The sequence below is a fragment of the Harmonia axyridis genome, chromosome 5, assembly GCF_914767665.1.
Source record: "Harmonia axyridis chromosome 5, icHarAxyr1.1, whole genome shotgun sequence".
NCBI lineage: Eukaryota > Metazoa > Arthropoda > Insecta > Coleoptera > Coccinellidae > Harmonia > Harmonia axyridis.
Genome location: NC_059505.1, coordinates 34,940,830 through 34,965,877, shown reverse-complemented (window position 1 = coordinate 34,965,877; position 25,048 = coordinate 34,940,830). Strand labels below are relative to the sequence as shown.

General features: G+C 32.4%; 2 protein-coding genes across 2 annotated transcripts; both read right to left on the bottom strand.

Annotated features, from left to right (window-relative positions):
• Nucleotides 1-3,135: 3,135 nt before the first annotated feature.
• LOC123680927 lies at nucleotides 3,136-10,958 on the bottom strand. The gene is made up of 4 exons (XM_045619050.1): nucleotides 10,666-10,958; nucleotides 8,021-8,202; nucleotides 4,671-4,935; nucleotides 3,136-3,495 (listed from the first exon to the last, which is right to left on the bottom strand). The coding sequence occupies exons 1-4, from the start codon at nucleotides 10,956-10,958 to the stop codon at nucleotides 3,288-3,290; spliced, it is 948 nt and encodes a 315-aa protein (XP_045475006.1). The 3' UTR covers nucleotides 3,136-3,287.
• A 4,403-nt stretch (nucleotides 10,959-15,361) lies between these two features.
• Nucleotides 15,362-24,594, bottom strand: LOC123680350. Its single transcript, XM_045618195.1, has 3 exons — nucleotides 24,379-24,594; nucleotides 18,222-18,483; nucleotides 15,362-15,877 (listed from the first exon to the last, which is right to left on the bottom strand). The coding sequence occupies exons 1-3, from the start codon at nucleotides 24,523-24,525 to the stop codon at nucleotides 15,534-15,536; spliced, it is 753 nt and encodes a 250-aa protein (XP_045474151.1). The 5' UTR covers nucleotides 24,526-24,594; the 3' UTR covers nucleotides 15,362-15,533.
• Nucleotides 24,595-25,048: the final 454 nt, after the last annotated feature.

Genomic DNA, 25,048 nt, shown 5'->3' with positions numbered 1-25,048 from the left:
TTAAGTGAATACCATAAATTTTGTAAAAAAAACTATATATTTGATATTTTCAGAAACGCACAATAGTAAACAAATTTGCCTCAGTACAGCATCAAAGAAAAAAATTGGCCAAAATCCGGTTCAGACTGAATAAGGCCATATTGCAGTTTAACCTTAAAGAAAACACCCTGTATACTATTTTTCGCTATAATTGCCATCTTTTCAGATTTTGCACACCTTTTTTCCTCAAAATTATTAATTTTTTTTTGTTTTGTATATATATGTATATATTCTATGTATTATACAGCTTGCCTACAAAAAATTGTCGAAGAATATTCAAAAAAAATTTCACCCTTTTCAATGCTTTTTTTTGCTCGTTTAATAAATTCATTGAGTAGATATTCAAACAAAGCCAACATTCAATTGAGCGCATAAATATGGCTTGCGATGAGATACGTAATCTTATCGAAAGATCGGTCGCCAACCTTATGAAAATGCATTGAAATAGGTGGAAACTGTTTTGAAAATGTTCTGCCATTTTTTTGGCAGTGCTGTGCTTCTTTTTGTCCTAGAGGTTATAGACAAATCGAAAACAAGGTCAAGTGTTAGATATACAAACATTTAGATGAGACATATACTAAATCAACATGTGTACCAATTCATGGATCGTTAGATTTTGGTATGACTACTTTCACTACCATATACTCATAAACTGTGAACCCATAATTGCAGATGCATTTGGTACCATTACCCATTCATTTAAGTCAAAAGGGAAAATTTTGAATATTAGAAAAATGGTAGCTACTGTACTTAACCCAATAAAAAAAAGAGAATTTGTGATATAATTTATTCGTATATTTACGTTAGAAAGTTTTATTATTTAGTAGGTATTTTTTGTTTAGTGATAGTAGTAATTTTCTCGATTTTCCTTAATTTTTTTATTTTCGTTGAATTGCGGCGCTAATTCATATTTCTCCAAAATTCGATTCCATTCACCAATCACGCTTAAATTATCAGTAATTGTTTCATGAATTATTAATAGAAATGCTTTCGTCAAACATCAGTTTAACACGATAAACGATTAAGAATTTATAATTTTACTCAGAACGTACGAAATTCGTAGATATGCCCCACTTAGGATTCAATATTCAACCAAACCTCTATTATTACACGGTTCCCTTCATAGCCTTGCTAAATACATGTTTCCCAGTCGATATTACATGAAAATTACATGAGATAAATTGGTATCTTCGGACGAGAAAAATTACAGTATCCGAAAGATGAAGTATGAACATCAGACCCAACGGCTCCCATGTCCATGATCTGATAACTTCATAAATGAAACAACAGTTAAATTTTGAACAGTAAATGGTTCGCGAAAAAATAATAGTTTAACTGTTTCATTTTCTCAATATTCAACAGCGAGTATCGAGATTTATATATTAAGTCAGCATCATTTTTTCAATAGTCTTGAAGAGAGTGAACATTTCTTTGGATGGAATGGTTGGTGCTTTTCATTTGTATTTCACAAGAATAAGAATTACGCAGTCATTCCAGCGAAGTATTCGAAAATTTCAGTTTGTAAGGGTGATAAAAAAAGCTGCAACTCCTTATGGTTGCATTTTTAAGACGTAGTTTGCAATGGTTCCATATTCGGACACTGATAACAATACAAGAATATCAAATATGTATGTTTCTCAACTAATTATTCTAGATTGAGATGAGCAGATTGAGCAGATAGGGGTAAATCACTTTCAAGAGACACCAGAAGAAAAAACCTCTTGCTCAAGCAAACATATCCAAGAGTCTCTTCATCAGAATCAAGAACCAAGGTGTTTCATTAATTAAACTGAAAACTAAAGCAAAAAAAAATATACAAATAAAATGCTCTTCATTGAAATATCTGCAGCATATTATCTTCGTGCTCTTGTTTCGGAGGTGGCAGAAAGAACGAAATCAGAAATAAATTAAGCGACAATATAGAAAAATTTTTTTTCTTCAGAGATTTCAGTACTGATCGTAATAAGGAACGAACTATATTCTCATGGGAATTGCGTGCCAACCCGAATATGACATCTATGGAAAAGTTAGGGAACTTCTCGTCCAAGGGATTGAAGCTGGAGGCAGGATAGAAAGGAATGATAGATTGACCATAAACGAAAGAATTATAGGGACTAACTGACAGAATTTTTTGAATATGCCTTTTCAACGGTGAGCAACAACTTTTCAATCAATAGAGCACTCAGGAACGATTGAATATTGTGGTGTACCCCAAGGTTCTCATTAGGGATCACTATTTTCCTTTCATATGTAGGATAACAAAATTATAGACCTTCAATATCGAATTATTTTTTCTGTTTACCAGTAATGGAGTTCAAGTGTGAAAAATTTTAACCATTATTAGATTCATTATTCAATAATTAATTTTATTTTTCAGAGTCCAAGATATATCCATCCCTTACTTCTTCTGATACGACTCTATAAGAACCTCAAGTTGCGTATGTATAGATGTATCTTTCTGAACCTCTGAGTGACCAATCCAATTTGGTATATTTTTAATGCTCAAAATATACATAGGTCAATCATTTTACATAGAATCACGAGTTCGACTTCCACAACACAAAGCTATTGGATTATGAAAGAAATGGAAAAAAAAGGAACATCAGAGAAATTATTTTCAAGAAACTGAATCAATTACATCATATAATAGATACCCAAGATCAAGTCAAGTAGCTATATGCTTATTTATTTATCACAAAGAAATAAGGAATTTCATAATCCATAAATAAGATGTTAACACATCTGTATCAATTTCAAAAAAGTATTCCTTCCACAGTTTGTTCTGACAGTGCAATTTAATAATAGACATTTCAATGGGTATTTTGTTCTTTCTTAGATTTTTTATTGAAGAAAGTGTTAATTTTAATTCCCAATATTTTCTCTACCCATGAAAAAATTATCTTTATTCGACTAAATCAATTTGGCAAACAAAGATTTTAAACTTTTTTAAACTTTGTTACTTTTTATTTATTCATATCTATCATTACTTCAACTTAATGCCCATTTTGTTGGTTTTTTCGGAAGCCTTGATTTCAATGATCCTAACCATACAAAAAAGGAAAAAATAGGAAATTAATGAAAATAGTAGCTATTTAATTCAGTCTTTCTAACATCTTTGTAATATCGTATAAAAGCATTGTTCTGAGTTTTATTTTACATTACTTCTATCATATGTTCTGATTTTCTTAGGTATCATAATATCACTATTGAAAATGTTCACTTTGGTCCAAAGTACAGGTAGGAAAGCATCATGTGGCCTTCTTAAATTTTTCTTCTTCATTCCAAGCAAAGTTCCTTTTACTCTCTCTGTCACTTTTGGCGATGCCAGTTGAAAATATCTCTTGCAGATTTTCAGGAAGTTTAATTTGATCATTTGTAGCTCCTACGTTATTTACAACACCATCTGCTAAGTTGTTAGATCTATAGCTGGAATCTTCATAATGGTGTTCTGGATACCTAAAAAATGGGTTGATGTGAAGGAATGAGTTAAAATTTAAAAATATATTTTTTTAATATAATAAATTTATTTAAATTTAATTGAGGAATAGGTATTTCTAAATAGTTCCTATGACGGGGTTTATAAAAGTTTTCCTTATAACTTTTGAAATGTAGAGCTTCAAGGAAAAATGTTGAATATTGACCAAAATATATTTCGAACTAAAAATATAGGTAAGTCTCAAGCTTTTGCAAAGTATCAGTTTTCGGGATTAGGAATTTCTTTTAAATATTTCTCATTTTTCTATAGGAAAACAGCTTGTCATACCTACGCTTTGGCCTTCGGTAGATATACAATGCCTATTGAAAAATTCATAATTTATAATTGAACAAAAACAGCATCCTTCATGCGATTAAGTAATATTCGTTGAAATTTTCGGAACATATGATATGAAAAGATTAAAACATAAAAATGTTTCACCAGAAGTTTTCTCTAGCGGTAATATTATCAGCAAGACCTTAGATAATATGTAGATCATCATGATTCTCCCACGAAAAATCATTCTTTGAATATTTTTGTTTGAAAAAAATTAAAATTAACTCAGGTGAGATATTTTTCCTTGAGAGATTTCTAGGTTTGGAAATTTTTAATGATTTGATCAGAATAAATCTAAAAAGAGTTTAGTAGCACCTTTAAATGACCTAAAGATGTGTTTTCAGAAGAGAATTTCAAGTGCTATGTTCTACCTATTCATTTATGTCTGAATGAATGAATGAATACGTTTCAAACAATTCAATTTGTTAGTTTATATTTTGAGATTTCAAATGAAAACATGCAAAGTAAGTGTAAGTGTCAAGTTTTTTTATTTACATTATTAATTCAATACGCGATTTCATGAAGGAATAAAAACAATGAGGTATAAAACTATTTAAGATTAAGATTTAATTCAATTACATTTATCATTGGGTTGTAATTCATAACTCACAGAATTCAAATATCATCCAAAATTTTAAATTCGTAGTTTTTAGTATTTATCAGCAACTTTATTGTCACTTTAATAATGGAAAATATGAATTCAGTGTACAGTGTATTTCACGATAAAACAATAAAATTCCAAATGTAGTAAAATTCAAAATCTAGTAACTTAACATCTTCAACAAACTAAAATATATTCAATTTTGGTACAACAACCTACCGATTAATATGATACGGTGGAGCAAATGGTTGGTGGAACACTTGGGGTCCTGTTCCTTGATGATTGACATTTGAACCTACGAAACCAAAGAGAAGAGACCCTAAACCTAATGCAGTAGAGATAACAAGTGCCAACTTGCTTAGCACTATTGCTTTCTTTGCAGCCAGTGCTACTAATCCGAAGATGATAGGCATCAAGGCTATGACCTTGAACTTGAGTCCCAGCAGCATTGGTACCAAAAAACTATTAGCCAGTATTAGGTGCGCTGAAAAAAAAAATCTAATTCGTCATTCAATAGATGATATAAGCTAGAATGAAAACCAACGTACAACTGACTAAATTTGAAGAAAAAGAAAGTACTTAATCTTATTTCGAATTGAAATGTTGTTCGAGAATTAGAATATTATACATATACATCTCAAATAATTAGCATTTGGTATAGGTAGAACAGAAATAAGAACATACTATATCATTTTGAATGTATATAATCAAATGGAGAAATATTAAATAAATATGTCAAAACATTATCTCCTATATTAACTTACCAAACATTTCTCCGATTTTTTTCTGTAACAACTCCTGACTCTGTTTTAAGTATCTGATATTGAAAAGTTTTTGGAGTTCCCCTCGCATTCGAAAAATGCACTATTACAGTTTATCATCAAACATTTTTCAAATCTCTATCTGGTATGAAATTTACAAAAATGACATTAATGTGGCAATGAAAAAAAAACTTTATAGCCAAAAGTATATTACCACATAAATAACTGTTTTACTTTCGGTTTTTTTTGGGTAACCTTGGCAATTTGATTATTCTTAAAATTTGTATGAATGAACAATGCCGGTCTATGGAAAAAGATAAATATAAGCCTCAAAATAAGATTCCGTCCTTTTTAACTTGAAGGGAAAATTACAGGAAGTAGAAAAGAAGGAGAAAAAGTAGGAATCGAAAGACGATAATAATTAAGATTTGACCTAGCAACAAATACGAAAGCTTGTAGGAGATAGACCAGAATTGATAATATCATTGGGAAATAGAAATATCCTCAAAAAAGCTGCCTACCATATTTATATTTTATATTGGTTACAAGTGCTATCACATATACTTCTGCCTCATATTCGTAGGCAGATCTCAGTCAAGAAATCTTGGGAAAAATTTCGTTTCTATCCGAACTTATTTCCAATTGTATCTTACTTCCCAGATATTAGAATTGACAGATTGAAGTCACGCAAACCTTCATGGATTAATACCTTCCTGCTAATGACAGTGACAAGAAAATTTGGCGTTCGAAATGAAGTTCTTGTAATGTCTTCAACAAAAGATCCTTATAGGTTTTAATTTTTCTAGGAAAGTTTGGTTTATTTTTAATCGACTTAGGACTGGCCATGGTCGTTGTAATAAAATGCTCTCAAATGGCATTCTATTAATAGCCCACTATCTGAGTGTGGTGTAGAAGAAACTATTGACTTCTTGATGAAAACTTGTCCAATTTATAAATTTCATAATGGTTTTCAAGCTATCCATTCATTTTCAGATTTTCTTTTGAATGGGTCCCCTAATCAATATAATGGAAACTAAAATGTATTACTCCTTTCTGGTTCTTTTCTTTTTTGTTTTCAGATTTAATTATGAAGTTGTCAACCGTTGGTGAAGAGAAAGGACAGAGAAGATTTTTGTTTTGGACGAAGAGAAAGCGCTTCAATATCAATATGTCAGTTTATTCTGTAAACAAATACCCAAACCAATCAATGCACCTATGCAGGGGGACAGAGTTTTTGCTGAGGTTTTCATCTGTGCTCTTGTATCATACGTTGAAATGTATAATGTCCCTACTAATTCTGAGATATTATAATACATCTACATATGCTTTGTTGTTTGAAGTTGATAATTTTTTTCAACTACTCCTATTGAATTTTGTATTCATTATTCAACCGCTTTTGAGCAATTGATAATATCTATTAACAAACAGCGTGAGTTATAATATCTCACTACTATAACTCACTATAATAAATCGGAAAATATGGATTTGTGCTTCTATATTTCTCTGCTTCTATTCGATTGGCCAAAAAGGAACATTCCATTATTGTTCCTTTGTCCGAGGGAATGTCACTTCAATAATTTTGACGTTTTCAAATTAAGTTGATATCTAATTATTGTGAATGTTTTGCTGAAAAAGATTAATTCAGATAGTGAAGATGAAATATTATATAGGTATATATTTCAAAAAGACAATCGGCTGATGTAACCATACAGAAATACTTGCCCGAAAAAAATATGAAGGAGTTTGAAAAAAATTTCAAGATTAGTGTAGCAGTAAGATCATTAAGTCATCGTTTACAGGGAATGTTTTTTGGTATATTTTAATGCATTTTTATAGGCAACTATTAAGGTTTTTCAATAAAGTTCTATCGCTGTACTCTGTACTGGATTCGAGCTAGCCGAAGCTATTTCGATTGTGATTGGCGACACTAAGTTTCCATCTCTCTTTTACTCGGGATCGAGCACAAATGATTAGGTACTTTGCGTTCCGTCTGTCTATATTCTAAGTCTGTATTTGTTTCTTAGTATTTATCAATATAGTCGTAGATGAAGTATAGTATTCAACATAGTTATTTCAACATACCTCACTTGATGAATTACAGCACTCGTCTGCGGCTCGTGCTGCAAACTTCATCTGCGTGAGTTATGATCTAAATTACCGCCCGTTGAATAATATACTAATATTGCTCTATCTCAAAAGAATATGTATATATGTTATATTTGGTCATATACGTTCCTAACCGTAAAGGATACGAAATAAGTTCATTTATATCAAATAAGACTTAGAAAAGGTAAGGTGGTTACAAGGATGTAAGGACACAAAGAACGACAGACTGACATGAACAAAAGGTTGTTCAGATTGGTCTGCAATGCGTTTTGGAACCGGGAAATTTGGAATTGGAGTCCCGAAACTTTTGTTCATCATAATATTTTCTTTACCTTTGGTGAACTCGGAAGCAAAATATGACTATCATATTGAAACTGTGATGAATCCAAAACCACTATCGGATCTATCTGAACACTACCAAAGTTACACAAAAAAAAATGGAATAGATCAAAACACAGTACTCTAGCCATCTAGCGATATTTTCAAACATTTCTGTTCACATCTTATAGTTCTCTTGAATGAATACTCTATCCCATTCTAAAACCATTGAATGAAGAATACTTTCTTCATTCCGTGCTACAACCGCTATTCTACGAGCCTAGAGTATATTGAATAGATGTCGCTAGGCCGAAACGAAGAAGTAGGAATCCTCTTCACGTACTAATTATGGGAAAAAAATAACAGAATAATGATCAGACTTACGTGTGCGGAACTCTTTTAACTTATGTCTGTTTGCAGCTTCCATGTGAGGATCTAAAGCGAATTCCAGAAATCCTGCTGAACCAGGAGATGGCGTTATGTGCATAATGAGGCCAGGATAAATAGAACTCATGTCCCATCTCATTTTTCTGGAGAAGACTTGGCCCACAGAATCAATAATTGATCTGAAAACAAATGTCCATGTAGTGATCAGAAATTGAAAAAAAAGTTTATCTCTCGATCATACGATCCTCACAAAATTCTGTAAGAAGACTCATTTCCCTATTTTAAGATTATTCTCCTAATTTCAGTTCAATCGGATAGGTATTTTTTCAAATATTGATAGAAAAATATTTCATATGAGTATAATTTTTTTGAAACCATTGATACGTTTGTGAGCGTATTCGTATTTTTCCTTGGACTCATTCGGAAACAAATTATTCAAGATGACATTTTCAGCAGCATTCACCAACTATAGTGGTGTCCTGCACTCTCGATTTAAAATATTTTCGATATCAGACTTCAGTCACCAATATAAAATGAATCGATTGTCGAGGGAACGATTATCTTAATAAGATTATTATCGAAATATTTATCATTCAAAAGAATCTTTAATTCATGATAATGTTGATTGTGATTTCAGAAAAAATAGTACTTATATGTGTACCTCGAAGTAAGAGCATATTCTCGAGCTCAAATGTTTATCATCCGAGAAAAGTAATACTCTTTTATAAATATATTATGAACTATCCCAAAAAACTTCATCGAAGGAAAGGTTTAAATCATGTTTCAATTCAAACTTGCAATGAAAAAAATTGTAATCCGAAAAAAACTTTCTTTCAGATATTCCTCAGTTGTTCATTTTTATTGGAGAACCACAACGCTTATTCAAAGTTTGTAACTGAAATGACTCCTGTTAATTCAATATTCTCTTCGTATACAAGAATAAAATTTTAATTTGAACAAGGTTTTTTCTTGATTTCCCCCAGGTATAATAAAACAAACAAATCCCGAAATCTTTATGCGATGTTGAAGTGATTTTATCGAATATTAGAGGCAAACTCAATGAAAAACAAAACAGGCTCTCATGGTTTCAAAAATCTAAAATAGCTGAATTGTCAGCACTCCCAAATATTAGAAAAAATTAGCATGGAAATTGGTGTTTCCTATGTTATGGGTTAATGAATATTTTATTTCAAAAAATTGAAGGAAGGCACCGGCTTGGCTTGGTCAGCACAATTTCACTTTTTCCATTCAATTAGGTCAATTAGGAGAATAAAGTTATAACACAAAAAATGAGATAGATACCACCATTTCATTACCTATTAATTATTGAATATTCTTTTCTTGATTTCTATGTAATTTTCGATAATAAAAAGGAATTCTGCTGGTAACTATCCATATCAGCTCTGATATTCATCTCCAATTAGTAAGTATTGTTTATTTCATTTCGTATAATAATTACCTATTTAACTGTCCATTTTCATATGAAAAATAAAGGATATTCATCGGTGAACATTAAAATTTCGAACATTGCCCAGCTACAACCATAGAAGCCACAATTTCATCACAAATTAGTTGTATGAAGTTTCCACATCAGTAGATTCCTCTCTAACTATACACTGTGTCCGTAAAGTATGGAAAAAATTCATTGTTAGCTAAATAGACCATTTTAAGAAATAATCCTGAAACACGTCGATTTTTCATTTTAATTAACCATATCTTAAAATAATAATCTAATATACAGGGTGAATTACTTTCGAGTAATGACGTGACCTTAATTTTTTTTAAATGCAACACCCCATTTTGTCTCAATTTTCCGATTACTCTAGCTGAGCTGATTCCAAAAATGTATCACTTGTTGATTCCAATTGGTACTAGGTGGACAAAAATACAATAGTTTTGTGTGTGCTCATAAAGTAACGCGTAACATTCTTTATCAGTTAGATCAACAATATTATCAAAAATACTTATTGTCTCGCGGTAATGGATTTGAATGTAACACCCTATATTTCGTTACATTTTTAGATTAATAAAAATGTATAAAAATAAGAAATAATCTTTTTCATACTCTGTCTGCTAGACCACAAGTACCAAACATGTTTGGAAACAGCTCATTTTTATTAATCTAAAAATGTAACAAACTACAGGGTGTTACATTCAAACCAATTGCCGCTAAACAATAAGTGGTTTTGATAATATTGTTAATTTAACACACAAAACTATTGTATTTTTGTCCAACCTGTACCAATTGGAATCAACATGTGATACATTTTTGGAATCAGCTCAGCTAGGGTAATCAGAAAATTGAGACAAAATGAGGGTGTTCCATTTAAAAAAAAAGACGGTGACGTCATTATTCGAAAGTAATTCACCCTGTATATTATATTATTATATTAAAATACGCTAAATTAAAATAGAATATCGACGTGTTTCAGGATTATTTCTTAAAATGGTCTGTTTAGCTAAAAATGAATTTGTTCCATATTTTACGGACACAGTGTATGATATGTTATATGATTCAAGTTGTTTATTCTTGAACTTTTTTATTTATTATTATTATCTGATCTGGCAAGCTTTTCCTAGTCGAGTTAACGAATTCATCGATTACATAACTTACATCCGGTATTCTCTAACGCCCACTTTACCTCAAGCTCGAAGGATCGCTGTCGGCAAGACTATACGCTTCCCTGTAATCCTTCGGGTCCTTGGTCAACGTAACTCCATCAACCAAATCGAATTCTGGCTCGTTGTCCAAACTCTGCAGCCTTCCCAACACCCCCACCCCCAAGCACTGCCCCATGCTCCCCGACCCCACAGGGGTGGCCAGAAGACATTGCCTGAAAGTCTCCTCCACCGAGGGCTGAGGAACCAAGGTACACTCCGCGCAAAAAACCAACAGGAACAGCACTGCGAACGTCGACGTTTTCGATCGACACATTTTGCGGAAATAAAATCAGGGAAACTCCCACGCTTCATTTTATATGTAGCTCGTTTGACGTTATTGCGAGCTAATTTGGCAGGTCTGTGAAGCAGTGAAAGTGTTCATTGTCTTTTCTGCCAGGATGTAATTAGGAGGGCTCGATCGCATTGGTGATTTTCTTTGTTTGTTGCGAATTTTAACGGTCACGCGGTGAGAGTTCGAATGGAAAAATAGCTGTTCTTGTGAGGTGGGTAGATACAGGGTGGAACATCAAAGTACGTCTTGAAAGTTTTAGGCTAACATTTCAACGTATGTAAAAATTTCAACAACTCAAAATGTTAGTCAGCTTCGAAAATAACAGTCCTTCAGTGATTTGTCATATTAATGACATGAATTAATTTGATTGGATATCTCACAGGTGTTTTCTTACTAAGTTGGAACACCTGGGAGTCACAGGAGGGCTCTAACGTTCGATCAACTCTTTGTTTCTGATCGCAGGTTTCGTATAAGAGTGGGTAATGTCTATTTGTTCGTTGAGAGGCCTGTTACATCGGGTGTTTCCCAAGGCTCAGTGTTGGGACCTATTCTTTTCTTCATTACATATCTGACACACCTCCACTGATCCAATCTATGATCTCTCCATTTGCTGACGACTCTAAAATTTTCCGCCTTCCTCTTCTGCAACGTGACGTTCTCCAGAATATCCTTCAAGTCATCTTCAACTGGTGTCAAAACTGGATATTACCATTGAACGTCAAGAGGTGTTGTGTGCTTCATATTGGTAAAAACAACCCGAGATTGCTTTATTGGATCTACAGTTGTGAGCTGAATTAAATGACGACGTTAGATCGATCTGAGAGTTACCATCGATTCTGATCTGAGCTGTTCTTACCATATAACAGCAAGAACAAAACAAATGGTATACTGGCTCGGAAAAACTCTCAAGATTACTGATATCTCGACGTGGAGGTTCCTTTATAAAACTTATACAAGGTGATTCACCGGGATGTCCTATTAGACGTTTATGGAAAACTAATCATAATTTTAAGCTGAAAATTTCCCTACTGGGGAGTGAGATATTGATATTTTTCCCTAAAATATTGTCCAATCTCTACAACTGCCGGTTAAACAGGAAACAAACTACTACTTCCTTATTTCAAATGGCACACCCAGTAAATTACTGCATCATTGGATAGCTTTTTCGATGACAATTTCGGCAATATGCCTCACCTTGGGAAAAAACTCAACGGTTCATGAGTTAATGGGATTCTTATGAAGATAATATTGGCGATGAGGACTCACATTTTTTTGAATTATACTGCAGAAAAAGCTTTTTTCGAAATTTTTTTTTTCGATTCTGCGACTACGTAGTATTATAGGATTGTTTGCGGTTTGGATCAAAAATGTAAAGTGTGTTTTTAAGGAGATCATGAACACGGACAATTCAAATTCATCATAACTCAAGATTTTCAGATTAGAACCCATATTTTTATTATTTCAATCGATTTTACGTACAAAAGTAGTGAAAGTTACTTGAGCAAACCCTAAACCTAAAATGAATACTTCAAGAGTTATCGGCGAAAAACTTCAAATGAGGAAAAACCGCAATTTATAATTGTGTGGAGTAGTCTGTGATTTCCGGAAAACACAGAAAGAAACTAAAATTCGATGTTTGGATAAAATTGGTTGAATGCTTACAACATACCTTTTGTACCCAAAAACAACCTCCTGAGCTATTCAAGTAATAATAGAGGCTGGGATGCCGAAAACGAATAACAACGATCAAAGGCACCCAGAAAATTGTGTATTGTTGAAGACAATAGACCTTCACATTTAATTTAAAATAAAAATTTGTTGTTTTAAAAACTTACAATTGAAACCATATTCTCTTTCTGAATTTGTATGATGGAATTTGTGCCAAAATTTTTGAAACAAACGTTATCATATAAAAATAATAGAATATTATACCATATATATCTGTCTAAACAATGATTCAATTCGCTATGATTTGTGCTTCAGTTAACTTGGCTGATTTTTAACTTTTATTTCCTTGAAAATCTCATTAATCAAGTTCAAATCAGGATAGACTAATTTTTTTAGAATCCTTATCCGACATTTATTATTCTCTAAGATCCTCAATTTTTGGATTTGGATTTCTTAATTCTGTCATCTAGCCTATTATTTTGGAGCAGTAGCAGAGTGAAGAAGTCATTATTTGTCTTAGATCGGTAATTCTTAATGTACGTGATGCTTTTTTTATGATTCCCTTATTTTTTCTTGATTTGGATTAATTAATTTTGAATTAATTACTCAAAAGACAAAAGTGATGATTATCATAAGCTAACAGTTTTTCTTTTATTTTTTTTCAAATATTCTACTTTTTGAAGCCGTTTGTCGAAAAATAACATTATTCAATCTCCCAAAAAAGTTAGATCTTTACCTGGGTACTCCTGAGTCCAAATAAAACAATAAATTATTCTACCTTATACACAATCAGCGTGGAGAGCAATTTGAATGAATCTGTCTGTTTTATTCCTTCAGCTCTAATAGAAGAAAAAGCTAAAAGAATTTCATATTTCATGATAATATAAGCAGCATTTTTCTAATATTATATCCCCCAATTTGTTTCCATTATGACAAGACCATATCCAGTTGATAAATCTATACAAGTACAGATAATTTATTCGATTTTACGTTCTCTTCCTCCGTTGAATGTAATTCTACACTTCCTTGAGAATCCCAAACAATGGCAAAACTTTCTCTATCATCTGTATCGTGCAGAATCGAGGACAAACTGGGATGAGTTCAACCCTTGGATCTGTGGATTTTTTCTTCCATTTGCTTCGAACTTTTCGCATTCAAATGTAGGAAATTCCAGTTTGGGAATTACGCACAGGGAAGGCGCTTCAGCACCCAAAACTTTGTCTATCTATCAGTTCAATTGGAAATCGTATTTGTTGAGTTGTAGAGGATTTGAATGGAAGAACAATGCAAATTTAAAATTAGATTAAAATTCATTATTTTCTTGCTATCTCGAATAATATCTCAATTAGAGGAAAAGTGAGCATACGTTCTATCAATTTTATGAATTTGATTGACAAGAGGAGTTATGAAATACCTTTATCTATTTCAGTATCGTAATAAGTTCATTACAGCCCTAAAAACAGTGCTATAATGAGCTCATTACAGCATTGTTTTCAGTTATATTTTTCGTTTTGTGGTTGTCTACACTGACTCCCCATCCTATAGCAAATTTCAACAAACGTCAATTGTCAATATAATATAATTTGGATATAATGAAATGATTTGCAACATTATTCGTAATTTATCTCAATTCTGGTTGTGTTAAATCGATTTCGTCAGACATAATTCACGAATTTAATGCGTAGGTAATTGTAAATTATATCAAAATGCGAAACGTACGATTCAAATTCAAATTCCGTAATTTGTCAATGCTCATAACAATCACACCAACTGCCAAGATACAATCCAAAAGTCACTAGGATGTATAATCTGAATTTTTCATTGAATTTCGACAATATTTCACAAAACTTGACTGAAATAGAGAAAATATCGTCTAATACTCGTTGCAGAAGGCAATTCCAACACTCATGCTTTCGAAAACTCGTTCGTTTGTCGCTCGTTTTTGAATTTCGCATTCGTGTTGAAATGGGAGCCCATTCTGCAACTTGTTTTATAATATTATACCATTGTATGTCTCCCTACTTGCTGTTCTATAAGGTCACTAGACACTAACCTATAGGACTTATTAAGACATTAAGTTATTCGAAGGATCAAAAATGTATATATTTTTTGAAGTGATACATAAAACTTTGTTCAGAAAGTTTATAATATCTGAAGAATCGATTATTTCAATTATTATCTCTTTATCTCTTCTCTCTTCTTGGAATACTATCGTACTTTTAGAAGTTCAAATGCCAATCCTCATTGCCCGCTTCTAATTCAACTACACCAACCATTAGTATTTCGAAACAAATTTGCTGTTCTCTTAAGCAGGCCTAAGGGATAAACAACATTTGAATAATTACTTTGGAGTTTGAATTCAAATCGAAATGAGTTTTCAAACAATGAAAGGCTGTCTATTTCCTAGTTAAAATGAAAATGACAAGACTTGCAATTTTTCTGAATTAGAAGTATCAGAGGATTATCATGTCGAAAACAGTTGAAAATTGATAAACCCTAATCAAGAAATTTGCAAATTTTTGACGGGTCAAATTAAGTGAAATTGGGTCAGACATATTGGCTCCTCAATTATATTCATGAGTTAGGGTACCTAATTCTCTTTCGATCCAATTCTTCACATTTAGGAAAGCCTTTCAAGCATCAATGATTCTGTACTACCACATGTCTCCTAACATAAAATCATTTCAATCCAAGAAAACCAATAAACAACAAAATTAATTCGAAAAATATAATCTATTCAATATAAAATACAGGTAATAAATAAATAAATTAATCCACTGCAACAGGTACATAAAAAATGTACAATAAATAAAACCATTCTAGTCAAAACTAAAAAGAAATAAACATAACCACTTCCAGTCAAATCACCTTGCCTATCAGGCAACTAGATTAGTACGAAATATGGCTGTTTTTAGGATCAACGTGTCCTCTGTAAGCCAGCTCTGGTCCAAAGGATCTATCGTAGTGACCACCTCCGTGTTCTTCGTAGTGTGGATGTGCAACAACTTCATAGGTGGAGCTTTGTTGTTTACCACCCAGCAGTTTCTTGAGAGCGATAATGGCGGATATCGTAAAGGCTATCTTGGCGATCACTAGGGCTTTGAAGGCGATGAGAGCGATGAATTTGAGGGCTAAGGCTCCGAGGAGGGCTCCTTTCATACCTAGCATCATCATCATCTTCATGCCACCGCCTCCTTTCTTACCCCCACCTCCTCCTCCTTGCTTCTTCCTGCCTGGAAATAAGAAAATATATTGAAATAAATAGGAATTCACTTTGCGTAAATTTTAAATTGAGCACTGATGAACATCAAACATGTTCAATAAGGTGCCTGCTATTTCGTTTGTTTTTCATCTTGGGTTGAGTTATGCGGTATATCGCTACTCTCCCTTGATAACATGCATTCTCCTTGGTATACTTTCGATTATGATGTGGTGGAAATCTTCTGATTGACAATGGTTATGTTGATGGCAGTTTTGTTGGTGCATTAACCAGATAGATAATTAATATCGTATGATATTACACACTTGGAAATCGTACTTCTTTTTCTTTCTTTTTGTATTTTCTTCATCAAAGATGCTGTCAAGGTTGAGAAGGTGATACTGAACAACATAAGATAGGGTGACATAATCATATTTACAGACAGTGAGAAATCTCTACATGAAATAACATATGCTATCGGGAAAAAAAAATATTTAGAATACGGCATATTCAAAAAAGACAAAGGTCATGATAATCTCGAAGATCAATAAATATAATAGCCAATATTATCGTAAAAGGCAGTTGCATCGAACAAGTGAACAAAATCAAGTACTTGGGATGCTGGATAACTGACAGTCTAGACTCTAGACCCATACATTGAAATAAGATCAAGAATAGATTATGCTACATTAGCATTTGAGCGAATGAAGAGACTTCTAAGTAACGCATCCTTGGACATGACATGCTATATCTACATATATACTCAGTTCTTTTATATGGGATGAAAGCTTGTACCGTCAAGATGACAACTTTGAGGAGAATCGAAGCATTTTAAGTGTTGGACTTCAACAGAATGCATTTCTTGGACAGGGAGTGTTTACTAGACAGTGTTAGCGCAGATAGAGAGCTATAAACATTTATTAAAAAGCAGAAAACCTCCTACTTTGGCCATATGTTGAAGGTTGATCAGTATCAATTGATCCAGTTGATCATAAAGGGCAAAATAGAGAGAATATTAGACCATCAAAGACAACACTTCTGGATGAATGTCCAATGTGTGGATCCCACCTCCCAAAAGAGTGACGAATTTGCGACAGTTGGCGCCAATCTTCAATAGAAGAGGCATTGAAAGAAGAAGAAGAATTTTTCTTCTGTTGATCTGCTGAAGCTAAATTTAGTACCCCATTTTCTGGTGCAGAAACACTTGGCAGAAAGTAATAGAGCTTTATTCAGTTGATGATTGCAATAAAATTAGTCCAGATTTTGCCTAAAGAATATTTTAGGATAAGGTAGTAGAAACAAGATGTCAATATTCTACATAGTATAGGTTCGGGATGTTATCCAGAAATCTATTCTCACATGAGCTATTTCAATAGAATCACAACACTTGTGAAGAATTGACCATATTCTTTGGAAGATTTCACTTCAATAATACTTATGTTTAACAGCGATACTATTAAGAAGCGTCAAGAACGTTGTGATGGTTTGACTTAAATGAAAATTTTTAATTCTAGTTCATATCTTGAAAATTAAAGGAGATATCGAAATGAAGTTCTCAGTTTCTTTCAGTTCTCGAAGAAAGAATTTTTCTTTAAATCTGTAAAGTCCATCATTAGATATCGAGTTTGTACGAGGATTATGGATTATAATCCTTTATTATGGCATATTTTTGGTCCAGAGGAGCTGCATGCTAACATTTTGTGAGTGATCTTAATAGCTTGTGCTCAAAATAGTTCAACAAAGTGATAAATGACTCTATGTTGAAATCATACAGTAATAAACATAGATAGAGGAAGTATACGCAATTTTTACATGTCCCCAACATGGTTAGATTACGTTGTCGTTTATAGATTTACTATATCGTTATGAATGTTTATTATATTATATTTATTTGAGTGATTCCCGAATGAATATGCAAATTTGAATATTTGGAATCCGATTTTTTCCTAATTGTCGAATTTATAATAAGCAGAATATTTATTATTTTCTGTATCTAACTGCTGAAATCCAAGGTTTGGCAACTTTTGCTCTCCTAGTGTCTTCGGTTGTTTCACGTCGTTTGTCGCGCTTGAAGTTTCTAAATTTCTGATATATTTAGGTATTTATTTGAATATATTTTGAGTTAATATGAAACGTTGATTCACTATGTGACATAAGAAGTGCGTTCTTCGTGGAGAAACTCGCGAATTGAGTGAAATATCGTATCACTGATATGTTTTCATTTCCGCGCGCTTCATGTCGAATTTGATAGTTCATGTTGGGGACAATATTTGCGCACTGAAAATGACATTTGCTCCCTCTATCTATGTTTATTACTCTGATCTCTAACCAAAATAAACTAGTTATTCAAAGTTCTAACGTATTTGAAATTAATTTACCTTCATCAACCATCATAGACCTCTGCATATCCTTAACAGATTCGGAAGGTAACCTAAATTCGACGGTATGTGAACTCAAGTACTCCGCAATCTTGTCGAAGAGTGCATTATCGACAGCTTCCTCTCTAGCTCTTGGCTCTTCGGGTAGGACCAATGGGTTGAAGTGTTTTCCAGAACGCTCTGCATCCAACTGTTTAATTTTGATTGCGCCTCCTATGTCCATATTTGCCGGCAATCTGTCGATGTATTTCAAGGCCCTCTCCTGGAAAATGAATGGAATATAAACAATGTCTGTGCTGACCCAAGTTCAAGTTCGTATCTTCTAATTAATTTGGAACTTTGCGGCGTATTTGAGATTCCGAAGTTTGAATGGAATCTTAATTGGTGGAGAAACGTGGATTCGACTGGTTGAGTTGGACTTGGATCGTCCTCAGAGAGGTTTTGAGGTTTGGTTGCAAATTGGCGAATGCGCCATGTACTAGAATTGTAATTGAGCAGAAAATTGCAGCTTTGTTGGTCTGGAACGAATTAACGAAGAATTGTTCTCACAATTCAACTTGTTCAATGTATTATTATATCACTTTTCAAAGCTATTGACTTTTTCTTTTGGTATTTTTTGGAAAATAACTGCTGATTTTGGAACTGATGATCTGATTGCATTTTCAATCGAAAAATCCTTGGAAAGATTTCAAAAATATCCTTCCCATGAACAATTCGCATATTTGTAACTGTATGTAATCGATAACTTCACGAATTTCATCTTAAAATTCTTGGATCGATTGTGGAGAATATCTTATCTTTCACGTGGCTCCAAAGAAAAAGTGAAATTGCAAGATCTCGGTGGCCAATTGTGATCACCTGTTCAAGCAATAACACGGTTAGAAAACCTTTCTTACAAAATTGCTATTGTTTGATTGTTTGTGTGCCAGGATGTGGTGTTTGTTAAAAATAAACTCTAAGACCTAAGTCTTTATGCAAAATTCGAGATGCATTCAAGTCAAACTAGTTTTATTTCACTCACAAATTAACAAGTAAAAGAAATACACATTTTTTTGATGTTGCAGTAGGCGATTCCAAAACAATGAGAATTGCAAAGTGCCAATTATGTAAAAATAAAGAACAACGTTATAAAATGCCAATAGTGGAACTAGTTATTCAACAACAATTGATGAAGAGCCACGAAAAATTGTACGAAAAAGTATTTCCACAGGAAGCAACACTTTCTGGATCAAGTAGTATTTGTGGTAGAAGCAACATAAAACGTTAGATCCAGAATTGTTACAATGGTTTTTGGACGGCAGCTCCCTTATTCTTTAAGTTTCTTTGTGGTTTCTTTTATTATACTTGTAATTTTTATTAGCAGGGCGCTCTAGTGTCTTGTTCACAACTTTCACTTAATTTATAAGATGTACTGAAGTAAGAACTTTACTTTTCACGAAGAATTTTGAGGTAACAAGTTGGAGTTGATTAAAAAAATATAAGAATAATGTATTTTTTTGCTTCAAATTAATGTTGGTATTTGTTGTAGCTAATTACTATATTTGATATAAATATTTTACCTATTGAAGGTATATCTACTACATAAATTATTTTTCAAACTAGTTCGACAAACAGTTTGAATTTTCAAACCTGTAACCATATTTTGATTTAACTTGAATCATACATCAAAAAGATTGATCTGAGTTTGACTTGATTTTTTGTCAGTCAAATGCAGTAAAATCTTTCAGGGAACTTCAAAACAAGTTTTCGATAAAACAATCAAGAAACCGAATTCCCTTGGAGAACAAAGCAGATAAACCGACACATCACTCAGGAAAAAATCTATGACAAGAGCATCATAAAATCAAGAGTTATCCACATAGTGAGATCAGATTTCCTAATTACTATCAATAAAATCATCGACTAACCTCATTATTTCCATAATAATACATGTCTATTTCAAACCAATAAACTCTCAAACTTCTTTTTATGAGTGTCGAGCGCGTATTTGAGGTCAAAACCAGAGTTCAAGTCTATTAGAAGTAGTCATTCATTTCCTCTTCAGTCTTAATTCATGAATAATTACATTATTAGAAGTTGGGTTTATGATACGAAAATCAGTGGGTAGTCAACAATTATATCTTAGATAAAATTGATCCTAGTATAATTTGCAATCGACTTTCTACCCATATCAATCAATATCTATGACAGGATGTCAATTTTGGCTGATATTTGTTTTTCGGTGGACTGGTTCTGGCTGTGCCAGAATGCTATTTGTTTTTGAACTGATTTCATCAGTGTGGGTTCTACTAGGTGGTTCCATCCGTTTCATGAATGGTGAATCTGATTTTTTTTATTCTTCAAAACAGAATTTCATGAAAATTTAAATGCCTTCAACGTTACAACTGTTTTGAAGTATAATAAGCTATTTTTATCATACCCAAATCATGACTGCAAACAAATGCTGGAAATGATTTTCGAATTAGAATAACTTTCCTTTTTATTGTTATTCACAAGCTTATCTGAAAGCTTGAATAATAATAATGAATAATTTTGAAATGTTTTTGAATCGAATTTGTCGAATACACATGAAAATCCTAAACGATTGCCAAATAATATATTGAGAAATTTTCCAGAATAGAGTGGATTCAGCAGAAAAATATTTGGAGGTCTATGTGTCGAGAAAAAATCTGTTAACTCTCAACTGAGTGAATTATGTTCTTGTTATGAGTTGGTTTTAAGCAAGAATTTATTTATTATCCAGAGTGGTCCTATATAAAAAACCAGAAGACATACATTTGGAAGGCCTAGGCCAGAAAAGTTGCCCAAAACATTCAGGGAAAGTTCGCTGCATAGAGATAGATCAGAATGCTGGAAAACCGTATTTTGTGGTCTGAATTTGCTCCGAGGAAGTGAACATTCATAAAAAAAAGTTATTCATTTAGTGTATGGCTTCAGTACACCTCAATTTAAAAAAAAAACTTTAGAGTATAGATTAGAAAGGTAGTATTCAAACTGAAAATTTATTTTTTGTGAGTTATCTAGCAACCTTTCAAACACTGCGTGTTTTAACCTTCAGATTCCGCACTCATTTCAGTTCCTCCAACAGGAACACACAAAAAAATGTATTAACCGTTCATAAACCATTCAAAGTAACATATATCAATCTTCAAGATGAAATCGATAATTGAAAACGACATCCATCAAGTACAGAAGTAATTTTCATAGCACAAGATCTTGATTAAGGTTTTTGCAGTAGAATGCAGTTGTCGATCAACAAGAACATCAATGAATTATCCTTCGATTCAACATCTTGCAAGCGAAAGAGCCCGTTAATGCAGATAATGCTGTTAATAATAACCATAAATTGAATGGATAGATGCCTGGAGGTACGTTGAAGAGCTGCAGTACGGAGACAACTTACTGACACCATTTCTGAGAGGCCTAGGAACGTTTCTTGAAATTCTTGTCTGATGGCAGACGAACATAGATGTTCGATTGATTCACAACGTCTTACTTGTTGTGTCTGTAGGTCAGTGTCACCCGAATATCACTTAGAGGTGATCATGAAGAGAAATTGTTGGTACAGCCATATACAACTAATTGTCTTGTTGGGTGACATTCGCAACATGGATTTTTCTATGTAGGAATCTGCACTTTCCCAAAACATAATCCCGTTTAGTTGGAATGACATCATTGAGGTTAGGTATGCTGGTAGACCTACTTTGTCATAGGATTTTCGTCTCCGATGGATTCAATATGTTAAAAATGATTTTCGGTATTGAGTTCTTTTTGGATTATATAATAAAAGGTTAGAGGAACGTTGTAGTACATGTATCGCTCTTAAAGGTGACTTTGATGATGAATAAAGCTGAATTTTTGAGAAAAAATGAATTTTTACTTGATAAGACCCGGAAATTCTCGATCAAAGTATTATATTCCAGCTGTTTTTTCTGTTTATTACCGTATTTCCTTGTATATTTTTTATTTTTTTTTCGTATTACATATATTTTGATGAATTTATTATGGGTGATTGAGAGGTTTTGTTGCTTGTTTTCTTACTTCTCTGATTTTTGTAAATATTTTTGGCATGTTTCTTTCCCAAAGCCATACCTATATCTCCATTTTTCTGTTAAATAGTCATTGGAATATGAACCTTAGGAATAAGTAGGCATTCATAAATAACGTCAATTCTTCTATTATTTCGAGTGACCCACTGAATACCGTCAATATTTGATCAATAAAGAAAAAAATGAAGTGATACTCTATATTCCGTTTATATGCATTATAACTATAACACTTAACACGCATAGTTCTCAATAACTTCCTGAGTTTACTTTCAACTGACATCTTCTTGAGTTATACAGCAAACAAGTTATCAAATTTAATTAATGCTCAACTAGCTATTAGTCTCCATTAAATTATCGCATTGATTGATAATTAGTCGTTGAAGAAAATGAGGTGTTTGCTCAACTTCACTCATCGTTTATCTTACACCTATATGTACATGCTCAATATTGAATTTCTGTTTTTTTTTGTTAATTATTCTCGTGTTTGATATTGGAATATTGATGAAAACTATGAGGTGGACGAGGAATGTATGTGAAAACTTTATGCAATTCAAATGAAGATACTGCAATATTTATCTATGTGTATAAGAATAGGAGCTTCTCATTCAAATTAGCTCATTCATGAATTTTTGGGGTGAATATTCATTATGTATGACAACGGAAATAATAAAAAAAATTTTTTCATTAGTTCGATCCAAATACTATTGAAATTTTCCAATTAGATGGATTTGATTAGATGAGATTTTGAATTTGAGGATAATCCTTTAACGGTTTTTTTTTATGCGTAGATTGAATGAAGGAGAATTTATCCTGTAAGATTAAGTATATTTATATCTTGTTTCGATTCCATAAATTTAATTAATATCAATAATATGGTCTTTTATCGAAGTTAAAATGTAAAAAGCACTACTTATTACAAATATTTGATTGACTTGGTCTTTACTCCTGAGAAAATCATTAAATTAATCTCAAATAGGAGTTTTAATTTCCACTGTTATACATAGTATGTATATAACAATTGTTTCGCTACATAGTAGCTTCTTCAGATTTCGTAAATTTTGAATATTCAAAATATATTAATTTTTCTGTGTTATTCGGAGTTGAAGCCATACTGATTTGTTTCGAATATTTTTGGTTATTATTATTCGTGCGATATCGAATTCATTGAAGGAAAAGGCGAAGTTTTTTCTTCAAAACTCTTAAAAAACAATTTCAAATTTTTTCTGTAAAATACTAATTTGAATACATAATCATTGTTTTCGAAGATTTGGTGCCGATGTATTTTGGAATATATCGAATAGGAAAAACGAACCACACCAGCAAGCTTCTATAATTTTTATTTGCTATAATATTTCCTTTCCTCAAAAACTATTTTAAGAAGTGTATTACTGATTTGGTATGTACTTTGCAGGTTCGTTAAATTTTGAACTATTGGTATCAGATTTGTGTTCAGATCACTGAAAATCAATGCTAAATTTTATGAGTGAAATACATGAATATTAATTCGAACAAGTGCGCAGAAGCTCTGAACCTCAGGGCTTACTTTCATTTTGCTATTTTCGAATTTTGAATATTGTAAAAAGTGAACTGTAAAAGTTTCAGGTATGGTTGAAAAGACATTTTTATTGCTTAAAATAGTAAATCAAAATACGTTTTTACACCGTAAAGATTTTTCTTCTATAACTATGATTATAAGACTATATAAATCTACGTTTTAGTATTTTTATTAGATTCATTTTATTCATTAGATTTTCATAAGATGGAACTGAAATAGAAGTAGGTTTTAGTAAAATCTAAACAAAGCATAATCATTTCTGAAATAACCGTGACAGATAATAAAATTGAGGGAAATTTTTCACAATAAATAAATGATAATGAATTGAGGAATTTTTTGCAATTTTTTTCTTCATGAATATTTGAAATATTCAATATTTTTTTTTTTAGTTACAGAATCGAGGCTGTGCATAAGGTATTGAAAAAATTATATTCTATTCTCCTAACATTAGTGAAAAAAAACTCGTTTTTTGCGCCAGTTGAAAAAAAATTTTTCGTTCGTCAAAAAAATTTAAAATTTTTTTCTTTCGTTAAAAAAAACTGTTTTCTCGTACCTTCAAGCACAGACCGACATCCTGCGACGAGCACTCCATCACAAAGGCGATAGCCTCCTTGTAAACACCATCCTCAAAGTGATCATCTTCACACCTCACTTCGGCCAGGCCATAAAGACCAAGTAACACGAGGAACAATACTTTCATGATGTTAATTCACTAAGATCTGATCAAGCACTGGTGAATAATAGTTCGAACGTCCCGGTTTTATGCCCAAGAAGGAGAATCCGCGAAGAGGAGGACCAAAATAAAAATGTGTGCTATTCTGTACTAGATTCAAGAAAGGAGTATAGTGTCTATGTATGTGCTACATATCTCAATGAGTGTTTTTATTGTGGCCAAGTTTGCCACCGATACTTATTGGTTAGACTTTTGCCTGCGGGTGTAAAACTCTCGTTTTAACGGAATTCGATCTTGTCACTTGGTCTTAAGAAGAAATCTTGACTTGGAACAATCCTACTTTGAAGGGAAGAAAATTTTTTGAATCGTTCTGAAAGAAAGAGAAAATTTTATTGTTTTCATTTTGGATCATAAAAAATTTAGGGATATATGAAAAAAATGAAAGAAGCAGTGACGGGAAGTCCACTCATTCAAATTTTCAAGAAGTTTCCCTTATAGAATTTTGCTTCAAAGTTATCAATTCAGTATTCTGAACTTAAATCTGAATTCA